This window comes from Anguilla anguilla, chromosome 14 (genome assembly GCF_013347855.1).
Source record: "Anguilla anguilla isolate fAngAng1 chromosome 14, fAngAng1.pri, whole genome shotgun sequence".
NCBI classification, from domain to species: Eukaryota; Metazoa; Chordata; class Actinopteri; order Anguilliformes; family Anguillidae; genus Anguilla; species Anguilla anguilla.
The window spans coordinates 8,967,297-8,993,352 of NC_049214.1; the positions used below are offsets into that span (position 1 = coordinate 8,967,297).

General features: G+C 37.3%; 1 protein-coding gene across 6 annotated transcripts; it reads left to right on the forward strand.

The window, feature by feature from the left end:
- Window positions 1-25,152, forward strand: st8sia5 (ST8 alpha-N-acetyl-neuraminide alpha-2,8-sialyltransferase 5). Of its 6 annotated transcripts, XM_035391001.1 has the most exons (11): window positions 880-1,018; window positions 4,779-4,825; window positions 5,186-5,239; window positions 9,073-9,180; window positions 9,634-9,735; window positions 14,692-14,784; window positions 15,503-15,589; window positions 15,823-15,967; window positions 17,205-17,317; window positions 17,537-17,629; window positions 21,059-25,152. In XM_035391001.1, the coding sequence occupies exons 3-11, from the start codon at window positions 5,190-5,192 to the stop codon at window positions 21,519-21,521; spliced, it is 1,254 nt and encodes a 417-aa protein (XP_035246892.1). In that variant the 5' UTR covers window positions 880-1,018; window positions 4,779-4,825; window positions 5,186-5,189; the 3' UTR covers window positions 21,522-25,152. The 6 variants fall into 6 exon arrangements, with proteins under 6 accessions (XP_035246888.1, XP_035246889.1, XP_035246894.1 ...); XM_035390997.1 differs by lacking the exon at window positions 4,779-4,825 and having other exon boundaries at window positions 1-1,018; XM_035390998.1 differs by lacking the exons at window positions 4,779-4,825; window positions 5,186-5,239 and having other exon boundaries at window positions 1-1,018.
- The last annotated feature ends 904 nt before the right edge of the window (window positions 25,153-26,056 follow it).

Sequence of the window (26,056 nt, forward strand, 5' to 3'; positions counted from 1 at the left end):
GCTACTGCGCCTGCAGTCTATATAGCCCTTCTTTGGATCGGAAAGGAAATGTCGGCACAGATGACTGCATTTACATAAGCAATCGCGATTTCCACTGTGCACAGCCCAGCTCCTTTAAATATACATCAGCATGCTGGGTGTGTTCAAAGCTGTCCTTGAGAGATGCTGTTGCGACCTTGGTTTTTGCGCTGAATCGTAGATGTGCCTGAATGAACTGCGCTGAGCCACCCGCAGTACTAGGCTACAACGCTTTTAAAAATCTCACAAACGAATAATTCGATTGGACCCAATTCATGCCGCGGAACTCTTCACAAACCAGAATGTAGCAGGTTTTGCCTCTGGCAATTTTGAAAATGCGATACCGAATTCCGGTCATGTCTGGCACCTAATAGGCTCACAGTTTGGATCACTGAACAAAATTGGACAGTGAGGACTGCGTCGTCCGTTTGGGTGGCGAGAACAACGCAGTCATCGACTAGCTTATAGTCACTACGGTTTGCCAGAAACTAACGTTAGTGCATGATGTTGGTGAGCTGTCAGGTACTTTTTTAAAAGCCATTTTTTTTGTATTTGGGGACAATTCCGTTGTTTTTCTTAGCCGAATTTCACGCTCGCAGCGGGGTTTTACATTACAGATTATGTAATTTTCGCTGTGCATGTTCAGACCGTCTTCTCCACGCTGTCTCCAAAGAGAGGGGCAATGCTGCACGACCGAAAATATTAGGATCAGTGTTGCGGTCAAAGATAAAGAAAATAGCATAGAGACGTCGGGCGATGACCATTTAACTGCAGTAAAGATGTGCGACCGAGTCTGAGACGGTCGTGTTCGAGATCTGGGAGAACGAGCTGTGATTTGGGGTTTTTTTATTTAGTGGATGCTACACTAAAGAATGGGCTACTCCGACCCGTCGGGTAGAGATTTGCTCGGAAACAGATCTCTTTGTTTTATATTTATTTGTGCTTTTGGACTAGTTACTCTTTTACAACAGATTCTTTATGGCAAAAACTACATTAAAAGGTAAGTGTTTTTATATTTGTTTTCTGCACGTAGACTATGGAAATGATGTGTGCTAGATTATTATTTAATACAGACTATGCAATTTAATGCCATTTGAAAACTGTTACATTTTTTTTGTAATTTACATTCAGTGACCATAGGCTATTTAACATTCTAATCCCTTGGTGCAGTGAAATAACGAACTGTTTTGCCTTGTTTATGGCACTATTAGCATTATTATTATTAGCATTATTTTATGGTGTAGCAGAAGTAGTAGTAACAGTAGCTGTAGTAATAGTTTAGTAACCTAAATAATTCATGAATCCTCAATTTTTGGTTTTTCATCCAGGTGTATATTGAAATGATAGTGTATGTCAATCAATTTCAATATTTTGAATATTTCAGTATTATGGAAATCTGGTTGACATCAACAGTAGATGTGTAATAATGTATAACTAAGGGTAATCCTGTAAATAAATGACTATTGGCATTCTTGTTTTTACCACCAGCAATTTTATCATCTGCCTTACCGGCCAAATACTATTTCTAATGGTATTATAGTATTTTTAATGGTATATTTAATAAGTTGTTTTATTAGAGATCCATGGCAACAGATATAGCCCTGCAAACACAGAACCTAATTGACATCTACTATAAAACTGGATTCTGCATATGTTATTGTAAATTACTGTTGGTCATCCTTCATCAAGATGTTTTGTAACTGAATACAACATTTTCACATTTGGGGGTATTCCTCCATGATGCTACACATCCATCACTATTCATTTAGATTCTGAGCCCCAGAGATGCTTCAACCATTTTATTTTATCTCTAAGAATCAGTTCATCTTCTTTAAGAGAGCATTGACTGCACATGGTTTCCTTGAAAACGCAAAATTATCTCTTGCCCCAAATGGGTCCTTTTGCATCGGGACCTGAGTGCATTTTTCTAATTTCATGATCCGGTACCATGAGTCCAATTTCAGGTTCGCGGTTGCCCTTCCCTAGCTCTACATATGTCTGATAGGCGAGAGCTGGGGGAATTGATTGTGCAAGCCGCTGAGCAGGCAGGAGGAGCTTCTGCTTTGCGGGAGCCATTTTCCCCCTCTGCGTCTGCACACCTCAGGTTTTTCCAAGGGGAACCATGAATGAGGTCACAATCGGAAGTGTACACGGTGCGGATCTCCTTGCCAATGCCCAAAATAACAGCAGGACCATGCTACGCTGTCTGCATGTTCTTGACCTACACGTTGGGCACACCCATCCAGATCTCGCATTTGAGGAGAAAATCTTCAACAGAGAGAAGCTCCCCGCGTACAATGCGTGACTCCAATACACACTCCCGTGAAAAGGGTTGCAGCTCAAGCTTTTCTAGAATGCTCCCAAGCTTTTAAAGCTAACCATTAGCCTAACTATTCAGGATGCCGAGATGTCATTCATGTGTTACGACCGTAGATTTTCATAGTTGTTGCATATCTGTCAGGTGCATGTATAATCAATTTTCAGCCTCTTTGATCATGTAATGAATTATGCTATGATATTATCTGTAAATAATGGAACATACTGTGTTGTTGCTTAGTAGTATTTTGAAGACAATTTTGGACTCACTGTTTTGTTTTTCTGGATTTAAGGGAACATGACATGTCACTTGATTTATATTATAGTGCCATTTCAAGGCAAAAACCAAGATATAGCCTTTTTATTGTAAAAACAGAAGATATTCTGCAATTCATGTTGTTAACTGGTCCATATTAGGTTTTAATTCCATAAAATAGTTGAGTTGTGAGAACCTTGGAAAGAGTGTAACTTCTGATTAGTGTATACACATGTGTTGTACACATATTCTACTACAGTATGACCTGTAGTCACCCTTTCTAAGGAATGGCCGTTGGTATATATACAATGCCAAAGAGCAGGTCTTCACAAACTGGCATTGCTGCATTATAACAGAGTAACAGAGTTCCCAGTGCCAAGCAGAGTTCCCAGTGCCAAGCTTAAAATATATTAGATGTGATAGGATTAAAGAAGCCCTGCTTTTATGCTGTTGAACCCACAATAGATATTAAAGAAGATAATAATAAATAGTAGATTACATTGCTGGGAGAGTGTGTGAAATTGGCTGGATTATTTATTTTTGTGTCTCCAGCATATGAATGGATTACGGATCTAAAATATTCGAGAAGGAGCTGCAAAGGAAAACTAACGCTCTTGCACAGGGGATTTTTGTTCTGTTTCAGTGATTTAATCCTTTCCTTTCCCATCTTATTTTCTGTAGGTGGAGTAGTTGAACGCCACTCCTTGCCCGAATTCTCTCTGTTGTTTATTAAAGCCCTGATGGCTGTACAGTCTGAATTTCTTTGGGCTTGGAGTTTGACCATTAGCTAGCATCTTCAGATTCTATCTTTGGGGGAGGCATGTTTTTTTCATGGATGTAATTAGCCTTTTAACCTGCTTATTAGATGCATTCTTCAACAATGTCTGTTTATATTTCGCGCTGTCAGTGAATTCCATATTCCCTGGTGAGGTATTGCATAGATTTGGATGGTTTTAGTTCTGTTAACCAGTGCTGTTGCTGAATTGGTTGTCACCTCATTGGCTTGCAAGATAACACCTGCAAGTTGATCACTTTTGTTGTTTGTTTTGTTGCTCAGTATAACTGTACATGTTTATGGAGTCATCTTTCGTGGAACAATGATACAGAGAACTAGGAAAAGGAAAAAAAAGTGAGCTGTGATTTACCTGAGTTATTTGCATTTGGTGGTTAAGAGTAGTGCACTAGTCATTACAAACATCCTTTGAACATTTTGTGTTGCACTACTGTAATTTTCTGTGTCAGCTCTAGCATTAGTTATTTAGTGTGTTCATAGTTCTACAGGATGTCTGACAGGATGAGAGACATTGAAGGTCTAGACAGGTAATATCTAAGGCAGAAACAGCAGGTGGAACTATACCTGCCTGTGCTGTTTTTGTTATCCTGGTGTCTGTGTAACAAGTAATCATTTTGTGGGGCTTTTCCTTATATAGAGAATTGAAACCAGGCATAGTTAAGGATATGAGATGAATGCTAAGTGCCTATGTGATTTTTTTTTTCTTCATGTTCCCTTCCATCTTATGTTTTAGACATAAAGATATTCAGTCTGCTGTTGAAAAACTCTGCAAGGAGCAATGATAAATGTATTCATAAATCATGCATTCCTGCATATTGAATTTAATCTTTGCATAGACGTTCCACTTATGAAATGTTAGTACATCCAGTTATTATCTGGAAGGGATCATATAAAATGTATGAGGCTATATAACTCATATATAAAAGCTGATATAGACATAATTATACTTTTTAAAAAGTTAAAATAGCGGACAGAGATACATGCTTAATATCTTTAGGCATAGCTTTGTTGTGTGAGCAGATAAGCATGAAATTAATGTGGGCAGGAAAGGCCGAAGGTTGAAACGCTCTATATTGTGGTCATGGTTTCTGTTGCTAATGAGTTTTGTTATTCAATGTGACACAGTCACTTCAGATCACAAACACAGGTTCAATCACATTTTCGGCTTCAGATATGCAGAGGAGGGCATATTGCTTATTATGTAGCCACTCAATGTCTTCAGCAGAATGTTAAGTGTAAGTGACATTACAAGTGAGCAACCAGTGCAACAGATACTATTAGTTGAGAAAGACTGGATAGTCAGGCATCAATCTCTGCCTCAACCTTTATTTTCTCTTTCTTTTCTCCTCTCTTTCTTTTCTCTTCCTCCTCTGCCACTCATATTGTCTACCCTAGCAGTGTACAGAGTCACAAACTTGATTAGCTAGTCAAGAAAATGCAAGGTATGTTTCAAAATCCCCCACAAAGCATCTCATTTATATAGGGGAAATGCATTATCTTTTTCATGAGGGTGAAGAGGGTGAGGATCTATTCAGAACACTAGTCTCTCAGTGAAAGAATAGTGATATTTCTAAATGGAAATAGGAATAAATATGAGCATGGGTATGAATGATTTGGAAAAGCAAAGCTGTACTCTGTTTATGGGTTCAGGTACTGGCAGGAGCTGTTGGAGTTTTGAACAATATGTATTCTTAGGCACTGGGTTTTTTATATTAAAGGGCAACTTTTTATCATTTAAGATGTGTTTTCAACTTTTCACAGCGCTCAATCTGCAGAGTGAAAATTTATCTTTTTTTTCTCAGAGAAATGCGTCAGGACCAAATATTTACATACACCTTGTCTGGAATGAAGACAAGGTAGAGTAATCTCCTTCAGTGTTTGTTTGGGGCATTCCTGCTCGAGTGCTTTTATTTTTACTGAAGTTAATTAGCACTCAGGATGTCTAAACAGATGTACTGTGTTGATAAGGATTTTGCCCCTCTGTTGATGGACATGCCCAGGAGTCTTGGGTTGGCAGGGTATGAGGGTCGCTTTTAAGATGCTATGCTGTGCCTCCAGTTCTAAATGAACATTGGAGGCAGGATGTGTGTCAGAACAAGAAGGTGGCTGATAGTGACATGATGAAAGAAAAGGTGGAACAAAAGCAGAACGTTTCAAAGATGCAGAACATGAGGAAAAGTATCCATATATGTATTCTTCCTACCCCCCTAACCACCAGTGGCATCGCGTTTATCCATTTAACTTTAATATAATATTTAGGCAAATAAGGAAACAGACACATGAGTGAATAGTAAGAGAGTAGTTTTCTTGTAACTATATTTCAGTTATCTGTGTAGCATTTGAGAAAAAAGGCATTACATTGGCACAATGCAGATTTATATTGAATTATATTGTAGCATATAAGGAGAAATAAAGTCTTTTTTTTTAAAATCAAGGATGATGTACAATTGTTTGATTAGCTTGGTTTCATGTGCGTTGATTCATATGCTTGCCCCATTTGATTTAAATAAATTGACTATAAACAATAATAAACATAGCCTATACAAATTCATAAGCCAGGTATATAATTCTGAATAGTCAAACAATTGTAAAGCACTGCCAGAATTTCAGAATAAGACATTATCATATATTTACAAATTGTAATTATGATTTACTTTCAGAATGTTTTTTAAACAGATTGTTCTCATTTAGTACATGGATATTGAAATAAGAGAAAACAATGTCTAACTTGTGTCATTGATATAATTGTTGGCTTGAAATATGTATGCAGCATTTACCTTTATCCATTCAATTTATTTATTCCTTTTCACATAAATGTCAATTTACTATAAAATTACGAATGATATTTCTTAAAAAAATAAAAAAAAGATCATTAAGAAGTTAAATATTTGGAATGTTATGTGATATCCAATAAAATGTTCAGTGATTAATATTGGTTTATCATACTGTTTGTTGCTGGTTGTGAAACAGGGTAAAATGACCTTTTAAGGCTTTGTGAAGAGCATTCTGAAGCCTTGAACACACATTATGATTTCTGCACCATAGCCCTGAAAATAGGAATTTTGTATGCTACTAGTTGAAATTCTACACATACCCACAGTTTAGGTATTAAAGCATGTCAGATGCTTTTGTGCTACAATAACTGTCCTTGAGTCAGTTAATAGCATCCCAGAGGTTTTCTACGGAATCATGTTTTGCATTTGATTTTACAATGTGGCAAAGAGACTACAAACAACTATTAAAAAAGCACCAAATAATATAGACCGTAGGCCTACATTCAGTCAGCATGGATTCTTAACTTTCAGCTGTGAGTCACAATTATATACACATGCTTGCTTTCAAGTGTTTTTTTCACAAGCACAAGTATGTAGAGTGGATTCACAAATCTGTAAATTAATATGAGAATTCAGGCAAGAACTGTTGCAAACTTGTACAACAGGAGCAAAGACAACCCAGTAATTGGTTTCAAATCTGAATTCAAAATGAGTACGTTAGCCGTGCCACACCATACCGCATTGTACCACTGTAGCTATCTTGTATAGTGTGTCAGGTGTAGTTTCAAAAGTGCAAGTAGCACAAGATTATATTGTGTGTCCTAGGCATCAAAATGAAAATGCAAGAACTGCTTTTTTATGATGTGACAAATATAATATAATGTTGAAGATGAACCTGATTTATATATGTTTCATTACTTCAATTGTTTAATGAAACCGAATGGTAAGTTATTACTGAAATCATATTGTATGTCAAAAACATTGTGTGCGCTTCTGATGATTAACTCTGACTTGCGATAGTGATAACTTCACTTTCTCTACGTAATCTCAGAGCATGTTTTGACATGTTTGTAAAGAACACCTTTGTAACCTCGGATTAATTTGGCATACATATAAAAAATACATGAATCGTAATATAATTATTTTCCTGATTTCATTCAAATGGCAGTCTGTGACGGCCATTTCCTGCAGTGAATAATTTGAATACTAAATGAGTATGTTGAGTTGTTATTGAATTTAGTTTTAGGTTGATAGATCTTATACTGTTTGTGGATTACAGTAGGCCTATAAAAAGCGCATTTCCTGAATCCACAATCTGCTCAGTAATGTAGAACCTGTCCTCACCAGTAGGGGGGTGCTGGCTTTGACTCACAAATGCTATTGACCCTGGATAAGATGCCAGTCGGTCAAAGTTATGGTAACCCACTAAGGGCCATATTTACTAAGCATGCGGGCTGCAAAATTGTGCGTCACCGCATGTTTTCACACGTACATTTATGGAGTCTCTTCCCGACTCTAACATGCTGACGATGTCTCCTCTTAAGAATGGCCATGCTAATCGTGTGCTGGAAAGTTAACACCAGCTTTTCCAAGACATAAAAATACAGACGCCAATACCTCCACCACCAGGGCCACCTGCCGTGATAAATCACAGGCAGCAGGTCATGTGCATACATTTCCATTCTCTCCTCCCATAATTTTGTGGTCTACTGCCAGAGTGCCATAAAATACATATGCATTAACAAAAACACAAATTTTAGGGATGCCACATTTCTCTCATTTTACCAGTGCGAACCTCCAGCTTAGTATATATGAGGGAAAAAAGCTATTTGTCTCATTAGCATCCATGAAAGCCCTGCAAATCCTTAGTAAATGTGGCCCTAAGAATTTATATTGTATTTATTCTTCTGTAGATTAACTAACAATTTGTAATAATAGGCAGGTATACAATCAGTCATGTGAGTGATTGCATTAACCTTACGTAGCATGACCTGATGCACAAATGATAATTGAATAAATATATAGAGCATTTTTTATAATGCATTGCTACTTGTATAAAATAAAAAAAGAATAGTTAGTAATAAAAAGACCTAAATGCCCTCATTTTAAATAATGTGTATATCTATGTAAAGGTAACTGTTATAAGTAAATATACATTTTAATTAGGTTTTATTTTGTGTATCTTACAAAGTTACAGCACATGCTTTAAACACAGACAAGAAAATGTAAATAATTAAATGTTAAATTAATGACTGTATTGTTTCCACAAGGCTTACAATAGATTACTTATTTAGTTACTCTAAAAATGAAACAGATAAAATGTATTTCTAATCACGAAGTGATCTTTTAAATACAGTGCGATTACAAAGCTTGTAAACAGATTTTATCCATTTGTTGTGTCTGTTGTATTTCCATAGCTGCAGCAAATGTGACTTGCATACTTATTTAGTGTTCAAAAACTCAGTATTATAGAATATTATTAAATCTCTAACAGTTTTACACTGGTAATTGTGTGTTAAAAACATGTCTATGCATGATCGGGCTGAATTTCTCTCTTACTATTCACTCTCTGATGATAATCTGCTCCTCTGTCTTTACCACTATTTGCTATAGTCACTGTAGAGGGAAAATTAAATGGATAATCTTTGCATTACATGCAACCACTTTCAGATGTGAAATGGAAGGGTTACACTGCGCTCTTATTTTGTTGCTTGGTTTTCTTGGACACATGGGCAAAAATTACAATTCATTCATATTGTATTTTCTAAGCCCTTGCATCTTTCTTTCATCTTTCACATTCCTTATTTATTTGAAATAAACAGGGGTCCGATTATGTGCTGAATCACTGTCTGTGTGGAGTTCTGAACACACTGAAGTAAGTCAATCGCAAATAAACTGACTCATTTTCTTATTAGTGGGCAACAGTTTAGCCGAGTCAAAGGAGACGAAACAGCCAATTGGACGGGGCCAGTTAATTTCTCGGATGATGGATCACTGAAGCCTGCCAGAAATGGGAAGAAAAGGTACATTTCCAAAGTGATTGACTGTACAAACTCATTAAAAAAGTTAAAAAGAAAAAAACGGGATAGAGGGACAGCATGAGATTTGGTGACTATTATTATTATTATTATTATTATTATTATTATTATTATTAATTATTATTTTGAGGGGGGGGAGGGTCTTCCTTCTAATGTATCAAATCCATGCATGCTTGTATGCATTAAACCAAACCCCTCTGAACAGTAAGTGTACAGATATGTGTGATGCACAATATTTTTTTCTCAAGGATTCATTTTCTTTCAGAGAAAATGAGCTAGCGACAGGGAAACGCTCATTCATCACAGGTTGTTTTTATTGTTTGTTTTTTTTTTTTCCAAAGGCAAGGCTCTGTACACATTTTCAAGGTGACAGGGGGTGATGGTATCACAAGGCAAATGATCCATTTAATGCTAATTTACCTGTCTGCATGTTGACAGATGTGTCCGTCAGAATTTTCAGCGTCAGAGCGAGTCACAGAACTCTGTTATTATCACTCCCTGCCTAGCCGATATTCAGAAGAAAAAAAAACGCAATCAAAGGTAGGAGAGTCTGGAGGGATTTTAAGTCTTCACAAACAGGAATGCCTTTCTTTTTCATTGCTCTGAAAATTCCCAACTCTCATGATTTCAGTGATCGTTGCACACAAAAAATCCTTCTTTGCATGTCTTTTAATTTCTTCCCCCTCTCCCCCTCTGTCCCTCCCCCACCCCTGGATTCTTTTCCCATGTTTGGAGAGGCTAGGATGGAAAGAGGTTTCCTGTGGATTGTTCTGGCTTTCTTGTACTGTATCTCTGTCTCATTCAGCCACCCATTTGTACATTTCAGGAACACCTTGTGTCTCAGTTGTGTCTCTTCTGTGTGATCTTGCCTCCTGCTATTGCATCAGCATTGTTTCACTCTAACCAGAAAGATGAGGGCAGAGGTTTCTTTCATTAAGGACTTCTTACTTAAGAAGTCTTCCCTGCAACCCAGCAGATACTAGTTTAGCATCTGACAGGGCTATGGAGACTGGATTAGGACCTACACTCATAAATTCATACATAAATACACACACACATATGTGCACACGCATGCAGCACACACGCACACACACACACGCGGATTGCTAGTGTTCTTTTCAGGACCAGCACGGTAAAAGCATTTCTGAGTAATCTATTCTTGACAGCTTAAATTGATTGAAGATACAGTATGATTGAGTTTTATGGATATTAACCATCACACTGTAATTTAGAATATACTTTTTTTTCCTGGTTCTTAACTGTTTTAGAATAGTCTTATGTGAGATACTAATATGGGAGATATGTGGCTATTATTTTGATAATTTATAGTCTACTAGCATGTATTTCTCAAGAAGCAAAATACTGTCTCTTGCCAATAATAAAAAATCTTACTGTAATACTGCAAGCTGTTTTCCAAAACTTTATTAAAATAGATGGTTTATCACAGGCAAGGCCCAAACATAAATATGTTTTGTTCATTTGGTTTCTGGGAACATGCTGTTAAAAGGCCCCTGATCATTTGTTCCACATTTAGAATTTGTTCTTTGTTTCACTTCATTCTGCTTTCACCTGAATGTCAGCTATTTTCTCAATCAATTCTGTTCTGTACAAAACACCAGCATTGTCCATTTTTATGTAAACATTCCCTACTCTTTTGAACTGATCTTATCTTGTTTTATTTTCGTTTGAAAGGTCTGTGAATTATCTAACTATTCTTTATTCCCTGTTTGGCAGTGTTGTCTGAATGCAAATATGTGTTGTACATCTCATAGAACTGACAGGGAATGGATAATAAGCTATTCAGAAATTCAATTAATCAAAATCTCAATTCAGGCATAAAACAGAGGTTGTAATGTATCCCTTGGGAAATCAATGTATTGGTGCATGTGTTCAAAGATTTTGTCCCACACCAAATCCAATCATTGACCAACTGTTTATAGTAGACTGCAATTAATTTCTAATTTATAAAAAAAAAATCTGCTTTGTATGTAGAAGAAGACCCGTGATCCAGTCTGGCAACCTGCTTCTCTGGTCTTGATCCATTTTGAGCAATTTGTTGTAACTACAACAATATTATGCACAGAGAGGAAGACATATCAGATGTACCAAATGGTAATCATAGACAATTTTTCCATCAACTGTAAATATACAAGATGGATTTACCCTTCCACCAATAATAACTGCAATGTATAATCTGTGAAACATAGAGAGGATTCACACCTCCCCCCTCCCCCTTGGAATCTTGCAGTTGTTCCAGGAGCTACATTGCTGTCATGTGATTACCTCCCGTCTTCTCTGTGTGGGAGGAAGATACCTAAGTGCCTGCAGTAAAGATGCTACAAACCAGGCCTTGGACATTCCATTTAATTAATGGAAGAGGCTAGCTTGTTACTATCACAATTATACTCTCAGATGCTGCTGGACCCTGGAAAATAAGGTTTGGGTCCTGGTCACAGGAGCATTATCTGAATTATTTAAGGACTGGTTTTGTGTCCATGCCAAAATTCTCTGAGGACCATCCACAGAATATTTTCGGCAATGATGGTAGCGGTTTTCCACTATATTCCTTTGTAAATGACTGTGATGTTCACTCTGACATGTCCAACCATGTTTTCGACCACTACTCCAGTGTGAGCCTGTACTGGTCTCACTGATAGCAGGCACTGGCTGAGATGTAGCAGGTATAATTTATAATCCATAATATAATTTATAATAATTTCATCCCTCTGCAAAGTATGGCAGGTGAAACAGTGTTGCTTGAGGGACGAGAAACCTGCAAGCTGGCCGCTCTGCTATGACCACCACCCTCAGAAAGTCAATTTCATGGGGTTATGATTGTTGCAAAGTATATATTTCTAAAAAGCCTTAAAAATCCACTCTACTTCAACTGAGTTTGGTTGGAGTCATTTTGATAGCCCTTCTTTGGGGAACAACCTATAGAGTTGACTGCTGCTAGAATTCAAGTGAAAATTATTACACAGCTATACCATAAAAATAATCAACATATTCAAGTGAATATGATATTGTTCTTTTAAAGAAGGACTCCATCCAAAAGCTGTGCATGAAGTGTTCATTCATACTTAAAGAGTGGCCTATATCATTTGCTGTGTGTTTTGAATGGATCATGAATCAATCTATGAATTGATGATGAATTCATCACTGTTAGAAGGTGGATTGATCTTAGCTCTACAGTAGGGCAACGGAAGAGTCGTCTCTTTCCAGGTTGCCATTAATTGAGTGATAATGGCCTGTAGAGATTGGTTCTGACAGTGTTTATGTAGAGGACTTTTTACAATTATGATTCTAATACAAAAGCTCAATCCTAATGTAAAAATTCAACAAATCCTTCTACCTTGTTTACATATCCATTTTCACAAAACAAGTTTTTCACTTCTACATAGGCAAAAGAATGTTCCAGAATTTAAACTGGGTTGAGTTTAATAGATGTATACATTTTTTTTTACTGAACCATTTATATTTCAGTAATATTAGTATATCTCAGCTACAGAAACTCCCTTGGCCCATTTTGCTGTGAGATAAATGTTTTTTTTGCCATACATGTGACATGTACATAAATACTAAACAAACAGTTGTCATGCCTCTTAAGCTGCCATTGTTGGTCTACTTATAGGCATCAAAAACAGGAGAACATATTTAACTCTTTTACAGGCAATAAATGCATATTTTGTATTCCTGTTGTTTAAACCAGTCCAAGGCAGAAAGGCTGATATACTGTACTTGTAAGGTGCAGTGTTAAAACTCCCACTGCCCCAATGTCTGACACCTTGTCTGTGGTGAATGGGAGGAGTGATAGTTATTTCCCCATAGATAGTGCACTAGGGTAAGAGAAACTGGTCATCTGCCAAATAGATTCCAGAAATAACCTGTCAGGGCACCAGGCAGCCCTGGCACATATTAATAGACCAAGCCAATTAAAATTCACAACACTGCAGGCCGTGTCCCTCTCCCTCTCTTTTAAATTTTTTTTTTTACATCTGCACATCTGGGTTTCTTCCGGCCCTTGGAAAACGTGCAGTTTTTGGTGAAAAGTCGCAATATATGGTTCAATAAAAAAGGAGCATTTTCAAAATTGAATGGTGCACTTTCTTTGCAAAGATGACTTCATTGATTTTCTCTGATTTAAATGTACATCGTAGAATACCCAGTAGGTGAGTAGAGAATTATAAAATTGATGCTGAAAAAAACATTTCCAAGCTTTCCTCTATTTTTTCCAAGTTTTCTTTATTGCTGACTGATTCAATGCATTTTCTGGCATGAGACACATTTACAACCTAACCTCCTACCCTGATGTTTTTATTTTGTTAATGTCATCCCTTTGAAGTGGTTTGTTATTGATTTGTTTGACCATTGAAGCCATTTCAGTATGAAGATGCTGCAGCCCCTCAAGCATGTTGAGATTGTCTCTCACCACACAGGATACTGTAACTATATAGAAGCATAAGAATGATAATTTCATTTATTAGAATGCATTTTGCAAGGTTGAAGGCTAAATGTGTAACAGATGAACGTGTGTATGCATGTGCATGTGTGTGTGTGCATGCTGTTTCAGAATGATAAAAAGCTTTCAGAAGCCATTGCTGGTTCTATAAAAATATATATGTACATTATACAGACAAATCAGTTGATGACAGATGTAATTTTTGAGGAAATGTCACCATTAGCTGTGGGGTAAAACATGCATTTGCTTTAGTCAACAAAAGAAAATACTGGGTGTGAAGATGCATTTTTCCATATGTATATGAGACAGCTATGAATCAGCTTTTGGTCAAATATGCAATAATATGCTAAGCACTGTTTTGATATATCCTATTGTTGTACTGTATTACAACAATAATTAAATGATTAACATGTACAGTAACAGTCTTCCATGCTGGCTATAGTTGGATGTCTTCCACCATTTGCCTTTTCCACTTTGTATTTCCATCTCTTTATTCATTTTGTTTGTCTTTGTAGAGTCTTACCTGTGTGTTACCAACAGTCTGTTATTGCTATTTATGTATTAGCCATTTATGTATGAGTCCTTGACACTATCTTTTCCCCTTAAATAGCAGGCAGGAAAAATAAAGCAAATTGGATGCAAGTGATAAGACAATATTTTATAAACATTTGCATTAGATCTTTTCAGAGCGTTATTGAGAATTTTGTTCTATATTCAAATTTGACCTCTTGAAACTTGTGATGTTCATAACCCTTTGATCCCATAAACCCTAATGTAATATGAGTTTAATTAGTATTATCTACGATTATAATATTTTAACATGATCTTCTGTGCTTCTTCTAACTAGGATATAAAAAAATAACCTTGATTATTGGTATGTCTGTTGAAGATGGCCCAGTGGTTTAAAAATGAATGCTTATATTAACCATTAGATAAATATTGTATATGCATTGATGACAAGTCATCTAACTTGTATTCTGTTTTAAATGTAGAACACAGAATGTACAGTGTTAAACTGAATTTCAATTTCCCTGCAGGTATCTTGAGATGTATGATGGTTCTTATGAATTCAACTCCACAACATGCAAGGAATTCAGACAGGAGATCATGGACGTGAAAGTCCTCACAATGTGAGTAGCAGGCACTTTGGAAGGCAGACCCATTCACTCCCTCCACCACAAGGAACACAAATGCATTTGCTGGTGTCATTTTTCACTTCTTTTGAGTTTTCTTGTCCGACCTGTTGTCCTTGCATGGAGTCACTTCTCTCGTGTTCTTCACGCAATTAATTTGCGGGTTGTTTTATCATTCACTCATCGTTCTGAGTGGTCTTTATTTGTTCTGTTTGTATGTGTTGTCACAACCTTTCCTGTGTTCGTTTTTTAGCGTGTTAGTCCCAGGTCTCTGTGTTTCTCTCATTCTCTTGAATTTTGAGGTAATGCTCATTCTATGTCTCCTTTGTCCTACAGCAATATGATCACCCAATTAGAAGTCCTATTTCCTTGTGCTGTCTGAGTTTGTGAGATCATTGGATGGCTGCAATTGGATAGGAGTGGAAACTGCTGAGGGGCACAGAGCTGAGTGCCTCGGCCCGAGTGTCCTCTGGCAGCCTTTGCCAGAGAACAATGCATTACACAGCCAGCAGTACCAACGCCATTACATTAGAGCGATCCTCTTCCCCCAGTGGGAATCACATTGCCCAATTAATTGAAGGAAATGTCAATTCAAGGAGACCTATTCAGAGCTGATCTATTTCTGGGTGCCCAAGTCATTTGTTCCTCCAAGGCGAAACCGAAAGCACAATGGCACTGAAACAAATGTGGATGACCGACCTTTGGGTGTCCTCAGGGTGAAGACGGCCGACCTCTTCGATCGATGGAGGAATCTGCAGATCTGCAAGTGGGAGCAGAGCAAGGCGGAGACCAACGCTTTCAAGTGAGTATCGTCAGACGGCGCCCCTTGTTGTCTTGGGCATTGATCAGGCCCTGAAGTGGCTCACACAGGAAGGAACAATCAATGGTGTTCTCCCATATTGCTTTTCAGCATTATGAGTATGTGTATGCATTTCCACATACCCCGTGACAGTCTACATAGTTACAGCACGCAGCACTGAAGGGGGTGCTACCTGCAATGGCTAACACTTTGTCTGGTTTCCTTTCTTCATCCAGGAGTTCCTTGTCCCATTGTTGCAATGCACCCTCATTCCTCTTCACCACCAAGAGGAACACACCCTCAGGGACCAAGCTGAGGTATGAGGTCGACACCAGTGGAATCCTACACATCAGCTCTGAAATCTTCAAGATGTTCCCAGACGTAAGTTCTGATGCCCTCTTCAATCCAAAGCCAAGGGAGTGATATTATTATATTACGCATATTACGTCATTGCTAAAGCTGGCTCCTTACACTGTTTTACATATCGGGTAATAAAAACAATCACGTCTTTTTGTAAAATCACCTTTGAAAAACCTGGTCACAAAATTATTTGACGATAAGTAATGCGCTTCTCAGTGAGTTACTTTGGATTTTAATCATTCTTTTGGATAAAGTAGATTTTTCTGTTTGTCAGAATCTCAAAAGTTTAAAAAGCATATTAATTTACATTTCGAAAATGTAAGGGTTGTAATTTTTTTAATCCCTTGTTTTTATCTGCATTGACAAATCATCATTCATGTTTGCAATATCATGCTATTATCAAAGGCCACACGACTGATATACTGCAACTGAGAGATTTGTTTCTGCTGAGTTGGTATGAGATCAAGGACTCACAAGGGCTTAATTCACCTTCAGACTGTAAGGGCAGGGCAGGAAGCCTTGTGGTTTTTAATTTCACGGCTCTGATTAGCCCCTGTCAGCTGATGAATTACACGTGTAGTAAGGGCAGCAGAAAGCTGGCAGTGCAGTGAGCAGGTGTACTTGCCTATTTTTTATGCTTCAGGGACACCGAGAGACTTCTCCACGCTGCTGCTGATTAGTGAAAGACAAACACCGTTCAGTTCATCAAGTGTTCAGTTTCATCTACAGCAAGTGTTAATTTAGAGAAAAAAGATTATCAACTCCTAACAGATCACTGACCATCAAGGCTGTAAAATATTTGTAAATATCACTGGCTTTTTCCAAGGATGTTTACCCAAGAAAGCCTGTGCTTGAATGAAATCTGTAAAATATAGTCAAGGGCAGACCGAGCACCATAAAACAGCATAATAAAATGTACCTGTGTAAGTACCCCAACTGAATAACTGAATGTTGACAGGCATAAACATATTTCACATATCAAATTTGTTGATAACATGACCAATTTGTAATTTCCTTGAGTGCCCACTGCAGTGATCCTTAGGGAAACACAGGTTATAGACTGCAGAACTCTCTGAACATTTACTTTGAAAGACCTTTCAGAAAACCCAAAACAGCAGCATGCACATTATGAAACGATTTAACCTTCAAAACTAAAAAGAGATGCTTAGGGTATGAGCACCATGATGAGAAAATACCGAGGGGTTCAAAGTTGTAATGCTTCCTTAAGCAATAACGTTGTTTTTTGCCTCTTTTGAAGGACATGCCGTACACCAAGTCCCAATTCAAAAAATGTGCAGTGATTGGCAATGGAGGAATCATCAAGAACAGCAAATGTGGGAAAGAGATTGATTCTGCTGACTTTGTCTTTAGGTGATGATCATTTTTAATTTACAAAATTGCACTTTAACATACAGTACTGTTTATACCACAGTATAGATATGGGGGATCATCACATACTGTGATATCCATCTGTAACATTTCATATTGCAATTTAACAACTATTTTAACAATTATTCTGTGAGTACAAACATTTTCTGCTTTACTATACAAGCTTGATTCTTTTGTATTTTCCCCAATTTTATTCCAAAGATGCAACATACCTCCCATCTCTGACAAATATGCTGAAGACGTAGGGTACAAGACCGACATCGTGACAATTAATCCGAGTATTATCACTGAAAGGTAATGCCACTATTTTTGTATTTACGTGGATGAAAAGGTTCACTTGATCAGTGCTTTCTGTATTAAACATGAGTGTATGACAAAAAAAATCATAATATGAAATATTAAAGACCAGTATTAAAATGGGTCATTATGGTGTGATAAGCTTATTAGAGGATGACTCATTAATATTCCGGTTCCTAAGTAGTTAAGTAAAGCTTCTTTATTGAGACTACAGTAGCTTTTAAATAACCCAAAAATGGTAGCTTGTTTGGTTTCATTATTTAGTGTTTTGCATCAAGAACATCCATTGTTGGTCGTCTCATACATTTGAAAGGGTCAGAGCAGAACTCTGTCTTCATGTAAGCTTAGGGTTGTAACTAGGTAGCTGTTTCATAGGTGACTTAGTTAATGCAATTGTCTTAACTACTGCTTGTATTTTTGCATAGACTGCGTTGTTGCTGTTCTCGTTTGTGTTAGTGTTAATCAGTTTAACCTTCAGGGTCCAAGTTGAACTATGCGGTTGTTCCCTGCACTTGGAACGGTACTTCTCTCTAGGGTTTTCGACATACTTGTTCCTGGTTATGGTTATACACTTTGTTGTACGTCGCTCTGGATAAGAGCGTCTGCCAAATGCCTGTAATTGAATGTAATGTAATGTGTGACTCATTCTGATCCTTTCCAAGCTCCTACAGGGCAGCTTATGATTGGCCAGGATCCACCTGAAGAACAGGGAACCCTGCATCACTGTTACTGTTAGAGATTTTGTGTTTTAATCTATTGCTATACGAAAACTCAACAAGCATTCCTACCCGAATCTTTATGTAGACTCTTCAGTGATTTTTCCTTTGTTAAAATCTACCTCTTTCTGCTCTTATCTCATATTTAATATTCTGATTGTTGGATTGCCCATTGTTGGAGTGGAATGAAACAATGCTGCTATGGAAACCAAAAGCAAGCTTTTACATGTAAATGGGTTTCAAAAGCAATTTCCAACTTTTTCTTATTTCAGTTCACTGGTTCATAAACATTTCCTGTGGGTGTGCACGAAACATTTAGTTTTGAAATTTTAAATGACCACAATACATATAATATCAAATTCATTTTTTTTAATCATATGTATGATTTTGCTTTTATAAATGGGTAAAATACATATTAACAATACAATAGCTATTTTTTGCTGTGGCATATTGGTGGACATGTGTTCCCGGTATGCAACCGTGCTGGAATCACTCCAGCAAAGTCAGTGTGGAGTGGACTCCCCACTGAACTGGAAAACAGTGGACTTGACTGCCTTAATGGCTGTTTCACTGTGTTGCATTTTCCTTTTTCTAGGCCACTAAATAAATAGGTCTATAAATAATATGTAAGAGACAGCCTATATATCTCCATGTGTGTTCTGTCTTGGTTGGTTTGAAGTGCAAAGAGTACTGAATAGGTCCATACACTCTTCAGGGGTTCCTGAGCGACAGTCTCTAAAGAGTATCCCTTTGTTTGTGTGTGGGCCTCCTGCATCACTGCCCCTGCTGTAGCAGAAGGGCAATTCATGCTAAAGAGAACCTCAAGGCTTCACTGTTACCTTTTGACACCACTGAAGAGAGTTTTTATATGCTCTCAAGTTTGGTGTCACAGGTCTCCAAACAGATGTAGTCGCACAGTTAAAAAAAATAACAAGAAGTGTTAAACGCAGCCTTACTTTAAATGGCGGCAGCTCATTCCACTATTCAAAGTGAGTGATTCTGGATGCAACAGTAGAGGCGGTTTATTTCTGTAACCTTTCATGCGGTGTCATTAAGAGATCACTTATGCACTGCAGACACAATATAAATCAATATTTTGCTTTGGTTTTTTTCAGTTGTGCCAGAAGCTTATGTTAGAAATGGAAATGCTCTGCTGATATGTAGTGCCTAGCCCTGTTGACAGTAAGTGGGCTGGTGTAAAGCACAGGTGACCTTCACTCTGCATTGTACAAGCTCACAAAGACACGAGCTCAGAGACCTACCCGTCCTCCAACAGCAGGCAGGTCATGGGTCTGAAATCGGAGCAGTTGAAACTCAGTAGTCTGCTCAGGCGTCAGAAGAGACACAATGATAATGCAGTATGAAAGCACATTTTATGCTGTTAAAACTGGGTTTCGCACTGAGCACTGTGTTCCACTCTAAATGTGGTACAACGCAAGTAATTAATCTGTGGAAGTAATTTCAGTCCTCAAGGGCCTAGAAAGTCATCAATCCGTGCATTGATATAATTACATTTTTTCTTTCTTTTTTTTTTGGCGAGGGTGGGGGGCGGTTCTCAAGGAAGACACCCACACAATTCGGCCAAGTGCCATTTTCATAGCACATGCAGATCAAGGGCTCCAATGTTAGTTCATATTCTATATTTGTACGGTTGTTTATGGAGCATGAGTATCTCACTGTCTGAAGGTCATTCTATTTGCAACGCCACTTGGCTTATTTTAAGAGCTTCTCAACCTTCAGAACCAAACAGTAGTGATCAAATGACAGTTCCGAAAATGTTCCGAAACCACGGGAGAACAAAGTCACCTTGTTTCTCTATAACAAAATATTCATGAACATCATACAGATAGCTAAATTAATATTGCAAGTATGATTATATAAACCATGTGCTTATATAAAGGAGGAGGCAGATAGTGAGAGATGTGCATGTGACTCACTGCACTTAATCTTGTTTTCTGTATGTGGAGTTTTAAAGCTAGCCTCACCTCATCTATCAGCATTATGCATATTAACTGACATTTTCAAGCATGCTTTTTAAAGCATTTGCAGAACTCCGTAAGGGGTTCTTGGTCAGGTAATGACAGAGGAGTCAAGTAGATAATCCGTTGATAATTCACTGTGGCAAATTAAACAAATAAATAATTAATAATGTCTCTTGCGAAATCAAAGTTTCTGCTGTGCACTGTTTGAGCGCTGGTAGAGGACACCCCACTGCAGATTCTGGCTCAGGGAGACACATGGTAGTTGACAATCTCCCACAGACAAAAACACTGCCATTACTCTATACAGATCATGTCTGCATAATTATGATCACCAGCAACCCCTTTGTCTACTGGAAGGCTTTTCTGGGCTATACCATGTGAGCACCCAGTTATTTTTAGCACATAACCTAATATGTAGCCCAATTACCAGATGAAAGATTCAGACGTGGTTTAACATGTTTAAGTCTATTTAATGATTGGTGTTTGCTGAATTTACAGAAGAGATCACTGTATCTATACACTTTGAGGTACTAATGTTGACTTCTCATGTTCTCAGGAAATATTTAACTTTTTTTTTTCTTAGGTTCTGAGAAGTTCAGTGTTGGTGTTCTATTTTATTAGATCTTTAATGCTGGTCAAATTTAAGACATATATGTCCCTTCTTAAAAGCAGGGACTGTGGTTAAAATAAAGCTTGAAGCTTGTTAAATTTAGTCTCCCTTGTTGTAGGTTTCAGAAGCTGGAGAAATGGAGGAAGCCATTTTACGAGGTACTGCAGAACTACGAGAACTCCTCCGTAGTTCTGCCGGCCTTCTACAACACGCGCAACACCGACGTCTCCTTCCGCGTCAAGTACATGCTGGACGACTTTGACTCACAGAAAGGCGTATACTTTTTTCACCCACAGTACCTGCTAAATGTGCAGCGGTTCTGGTCGCTCCAGGGTGTCCGGGCGAAGAGACTGAGCAGCGGCCTTATGCTCGTGACGGCAGCAATGGAACTCTGTGAGGAGGTCCACCTTTACGGCTTCTGGGCATTTCCCATGAACCCCGCGGGAATTTTTATCACGCACCACTACTACGACAACGTCAAGCCCCGGCCAGGCTTCCATGCCATGCCCCACGAGATTTTCAACTTTCTGCATTTGCACAGCAGGGGAATCCTCCACGTCCACACCAATCCATGCAGGTGATGATGTGCGCGCTTCTGACTTTGCAGCGCGTTAGTTCAGTTAAGTTATCGGTTCGCCACTTTTGCATAAAACTAAACGATAAGTGGATATTTCTTTTTTTTCTTTCTGTCCGATTCCCTCTAGACACTTTGTTTAGACACAAGCGCGAGACTTTAGGTACTCTTCTGCTAATTGCCTTTTATTTATTTCTGCGGTCGCTTGCTTTCAAGCCAAATATGTTTTCTACTTTGAGTTTATTTGTTGCCTGCATATGAAGCAAGAAGATTTTCGCTGGGACAAAGAAAATTTAAATGTGAATTCATTGTCTAAATGTAAGTGGTTTCATGAGTGACGTCGTGTTTGTGCTATTTCTTAGTGATACTGCTGTAAATAACAGTTACTATCCATTTAACTTTGCACGAAGCCATTGTTCAGCTTAGATTTTCTTCAAATTCCTCTCGTGCATTTTCTGAGACTAAATGTGCATTTAAGTTGTGTTGCCAGTTTGAATTTAGAAGTTTATAAACATGTACATTTTAATTTGTAGTAACCTCCGCCAGTTTAGTCTTTACTCTTGTCATTCACCTTTTAATTTTAAATTGGTCCATCCATGTTAATTAGATGCACCATTTAGTCCCTTCTGAATTTTCATTCATTATAAGTGCACATGCTTAATGCTTTACTAAGCATAGGAATTATGCCACATCACATGGACGTGTTCCTAATTAAACAGGCCACTTTGAGTTACGTTTGTTTATAGACTAATATAGAACAATATCTGACTGTAGGCCTGTTTCAAAAAGCTGTTTACATCAAAGCACACAGTAAAATGTCCAGTGTTAATTCAACTCTAAGAGTAGGCTACATGTGGCTCTACTCTGGACCTGAGCAAGACCATATGTACTCTGTAAGAATTGATTTAACACTATACATTTTACTGTGCAAGAACCAAATTTTATATGTATTGTATGAAATCCAGAAAATAGCCTACTTTCGCTTTCTTTCATATATTAAACCATACTGCCTTATATTAAAAATGTCCAAGGTAATAGTGTGCAGAGACCTACTGTTTTTAAATAAGAGCAGTACAAATTATGCTACATGTATGCAGTGTAGTATCACATTTATACACATTAACTAACATAATGCATTTTCATACAGGCACCTTGCTAATGATTTGCTGAAAGCTATTATCAAAGTTGCTTGACTAACACCTGTCTTGTAGTTCCACAGATTGTATTCCCGAGGGATAAAATATCAATAGTAAAAAATGAAAAACAGATATGAAGTGAAATGTTCCTGACATGACTATGAAATATGACTTTAAGGACAATGTTGCCTTTAAATTACAGCTTCAGAATGCACATTGCACAGATGCTAGGTTATTGAAGCCAAAGTGTATTCGCTCAATTATGAAGAATAATCTTTGTAATGATTATAGGCTTTCAGGGGACAGTGCTTCTAAATGGTTTTATGGTCTGCTGAAGAATAATCATCCTTATCTGATGGTACTTGCAATGTATAGTATTTCATTTATTTTGTAAAATACCCATTGTCACCTCAGTAATGTTTGCATGCATTCCCTTTTGATACTTGGCTTTGAGTGTACTGTGGCCTCTTGATGAACAACTGACCAAGTTTACACATTTTATTTCAGTTTCTGCTGGATACAAACCGATATTTGTAGTGAAATGTCCTTGTCATTTGAAGACATAAGAACAATATTTTAACATGTTTTTAATTGAGTTCTGCATTTTAGAAAATGCAGTCGGATGGCTTTCTTGTTGTACCCCATCCTGATTTTTCACATTTCTAGATGTGTATTTTATTACTGTAGTACTGTACACAGTTGTCTTTTTTAACTGAGAGTGTTTTTAATTGTTTGAAATCTACTTCTGATCATAACAGTGTATCTGCGTTTGAGAGATTCAGATCAGATGACCTTTAATAATTGAAGTTGTGCTTTAATAGGGGAATCTGTACTTATCTGTACTGTCTTCTATAGAGAGGAGCATCAGATAAACAAATACAGGCCCCAATATTTTAAGGGGCATGCACTCAGATTGAGGCTGTGGTGGGCTAGGAACCAGAGTAGCTTGGAAATATGGTCTGTCTCCATTTAGGAGGCTATAATTCACCAATACTTAAACACTAGGTCTTATTGGTATTTTTCCAAAATTATGGAAAAATACAAATAACCAACAGATGTAAATTGACATGTTAAAAGTAAACATATGCAAAGTGTTTTTCTTTGTCCTCCTCAGTGTGCAAAGTTGACTTGTATAAATAAATTACTCCAAAGGGAATTTACTGGTAGTTGTATTTACATGCTGAAAGTGCTTGAGAATTTGCTAATATTAAGTGATCATTTTGATCCACACACAGACAACCAGACAGACACACCATAGAAAATAAAGATATCAATAGTTGTTTGAACATTTATGATGTTAATAATATCGAGGTCTAATTTCAGCCTTATTTGCTCAGTCCACCGGAACTTAGAAAGACATTTCTGACCATTTATAAAAAGTGTGAAAAACTGGATATGCACCCAGAACCACATACTGTATCTATAGTCACACAAATGGTGTGAAACACTTCTTAATCATAAAAAAGATTTTTCCAGACAAACCATTCTGTCATCCTTTGTAATGTAATTAATTATTTAAATTCTGTCATGCCTCTGTTCAAGAACAAAACATTTGAGGAAATTGAATCTGCTGTGCCAGTCTTGTTACAGTATTAGTTGATTCGAGACGCAGAACCAAACAGACTGCATAATGAAATTTAGCACATATTTTCATGTTAAAAAATGTAAAAAATTATCATGCATGACCCTCATATAAACTGATAAAGCCAGCTGCAGGTATGAAATGCTGGTCATCACTGTCAAAAACTAGCACCTGCACTGAATAAGTATGTTACTTCCGGATGATGCCTGTACATTCCAGTGATAGCAGCTTGTACCAGTAAACTTTCCCGCTAACGTTTCTAGGTACTGTTTCTGTAAATAAATATTTTTGTCTGCATTTATTTAAATGACGTGGACACATATCACACTTATGAAAACCAATGGAAGAATCGCATTACAGACTTTGTGTCAAGAAGTTCCAGATTCAGGTCCATATTCAGAGGCATGGGCTATGAAATACAGGTTTAGATTGATTTAAAAAAAATAAAATAAGTTACACAATTAAAAAATATTTCAGGGATTAAAAAGAAACAGATACGGACAATATCATTTGAGTTTACTCATTTTGACACTGAATTAAAATTATTTGAACAATTGCAATTGACATGCAGTGTCACAAGTTCTCTCTGTACTCCTGAGGTCTGCAAACACATTATGTATCATATTTGACAATGCATACACTGATTATTGTTTATGCTTGTAATGAACAGAACCATGTAAGCAAATCATAAACTACATCAGTATGCATTGTATAAAGCTCCAGTTTGACTGCTTAAACTGACTTCACCTCTTCCTTTTCATGTGGAATTTGGGGAGCTTTATAAAACGTGTAATTTTAAGCAGCAGAATTTGAGTTGCATGGGAATTGATAGTGGAAATAGGCAGGGAATTCAACTGGACTTCTTTCGTGGAACTGAAAAACTGTGGGTCATTTTGTAAATAAATTTGGATTTTTTCCTATTTTGTCTTCTCTTTATTTGATTAGGCTATACTCTTGTCAATGTTTTTGTCAATAATCCGATTTGAATACTACCTAAATAAACATTTATTATAACAATTCTACACAGATTTTTATGGTTTAATATTCATGAAAAATTGTACTGTCCTCACTGTCATTTTACACAGACTTACCCAAATAAAAGAATATGCTGCATCTAGTTACATTATACTACATAATAATCATGCAATAATACTAACACTCCAATCATTTTTATGGTGCTAACCCATTTTTGAGACAGTTGAGATCCTGGTAAATAACAAGAACAGGTCATTGCTTGTATCTGCATAACAGCCGTGGGTGCTGTTGACAACCTGGCCTGATACTTGGCTTGTGTTCTGACTCATATTCCTCACAGCTGACTGTTAAGTGGGCATGACAGCAGCTGTTGATATGTCTGCTTTTTTGAGTGTTAATCAGTTTCACAATCTAGACTCTAGAGAACAACATTTTAATAGTTCTATCATTAAAATCACAGTTTCAAAATCCCTAGTTTAACTCGTTAATATGACCCAATTATTGTATAGGCTAAAGATTTTCAATGAATATTAAGGATATTTAAAGACGCTGATCAGCTACATGGCTGAACAGTTATTGGCTACAGGACTTCACATACAAGGTCCCTTTTCCTTCCCAATTCCTGCAAATGCAGCAAAAGATAAATATCGCAGTGGTCTCATTTGTAGGACTATGCGCAGGTTGCTGTAGTTGGTATTGCGATTTGTAATGAAACTGGTAAGGCATTTCTGGGCTGTTTTATACATGATGCCTAGGCGCAAACATCAGCTCTAAATGTCATTTAACCGAATGCAAACACCGTTGCGTTTACCTCGGAGAATTTCAACATGTGTTCATGAGAAACAGTAG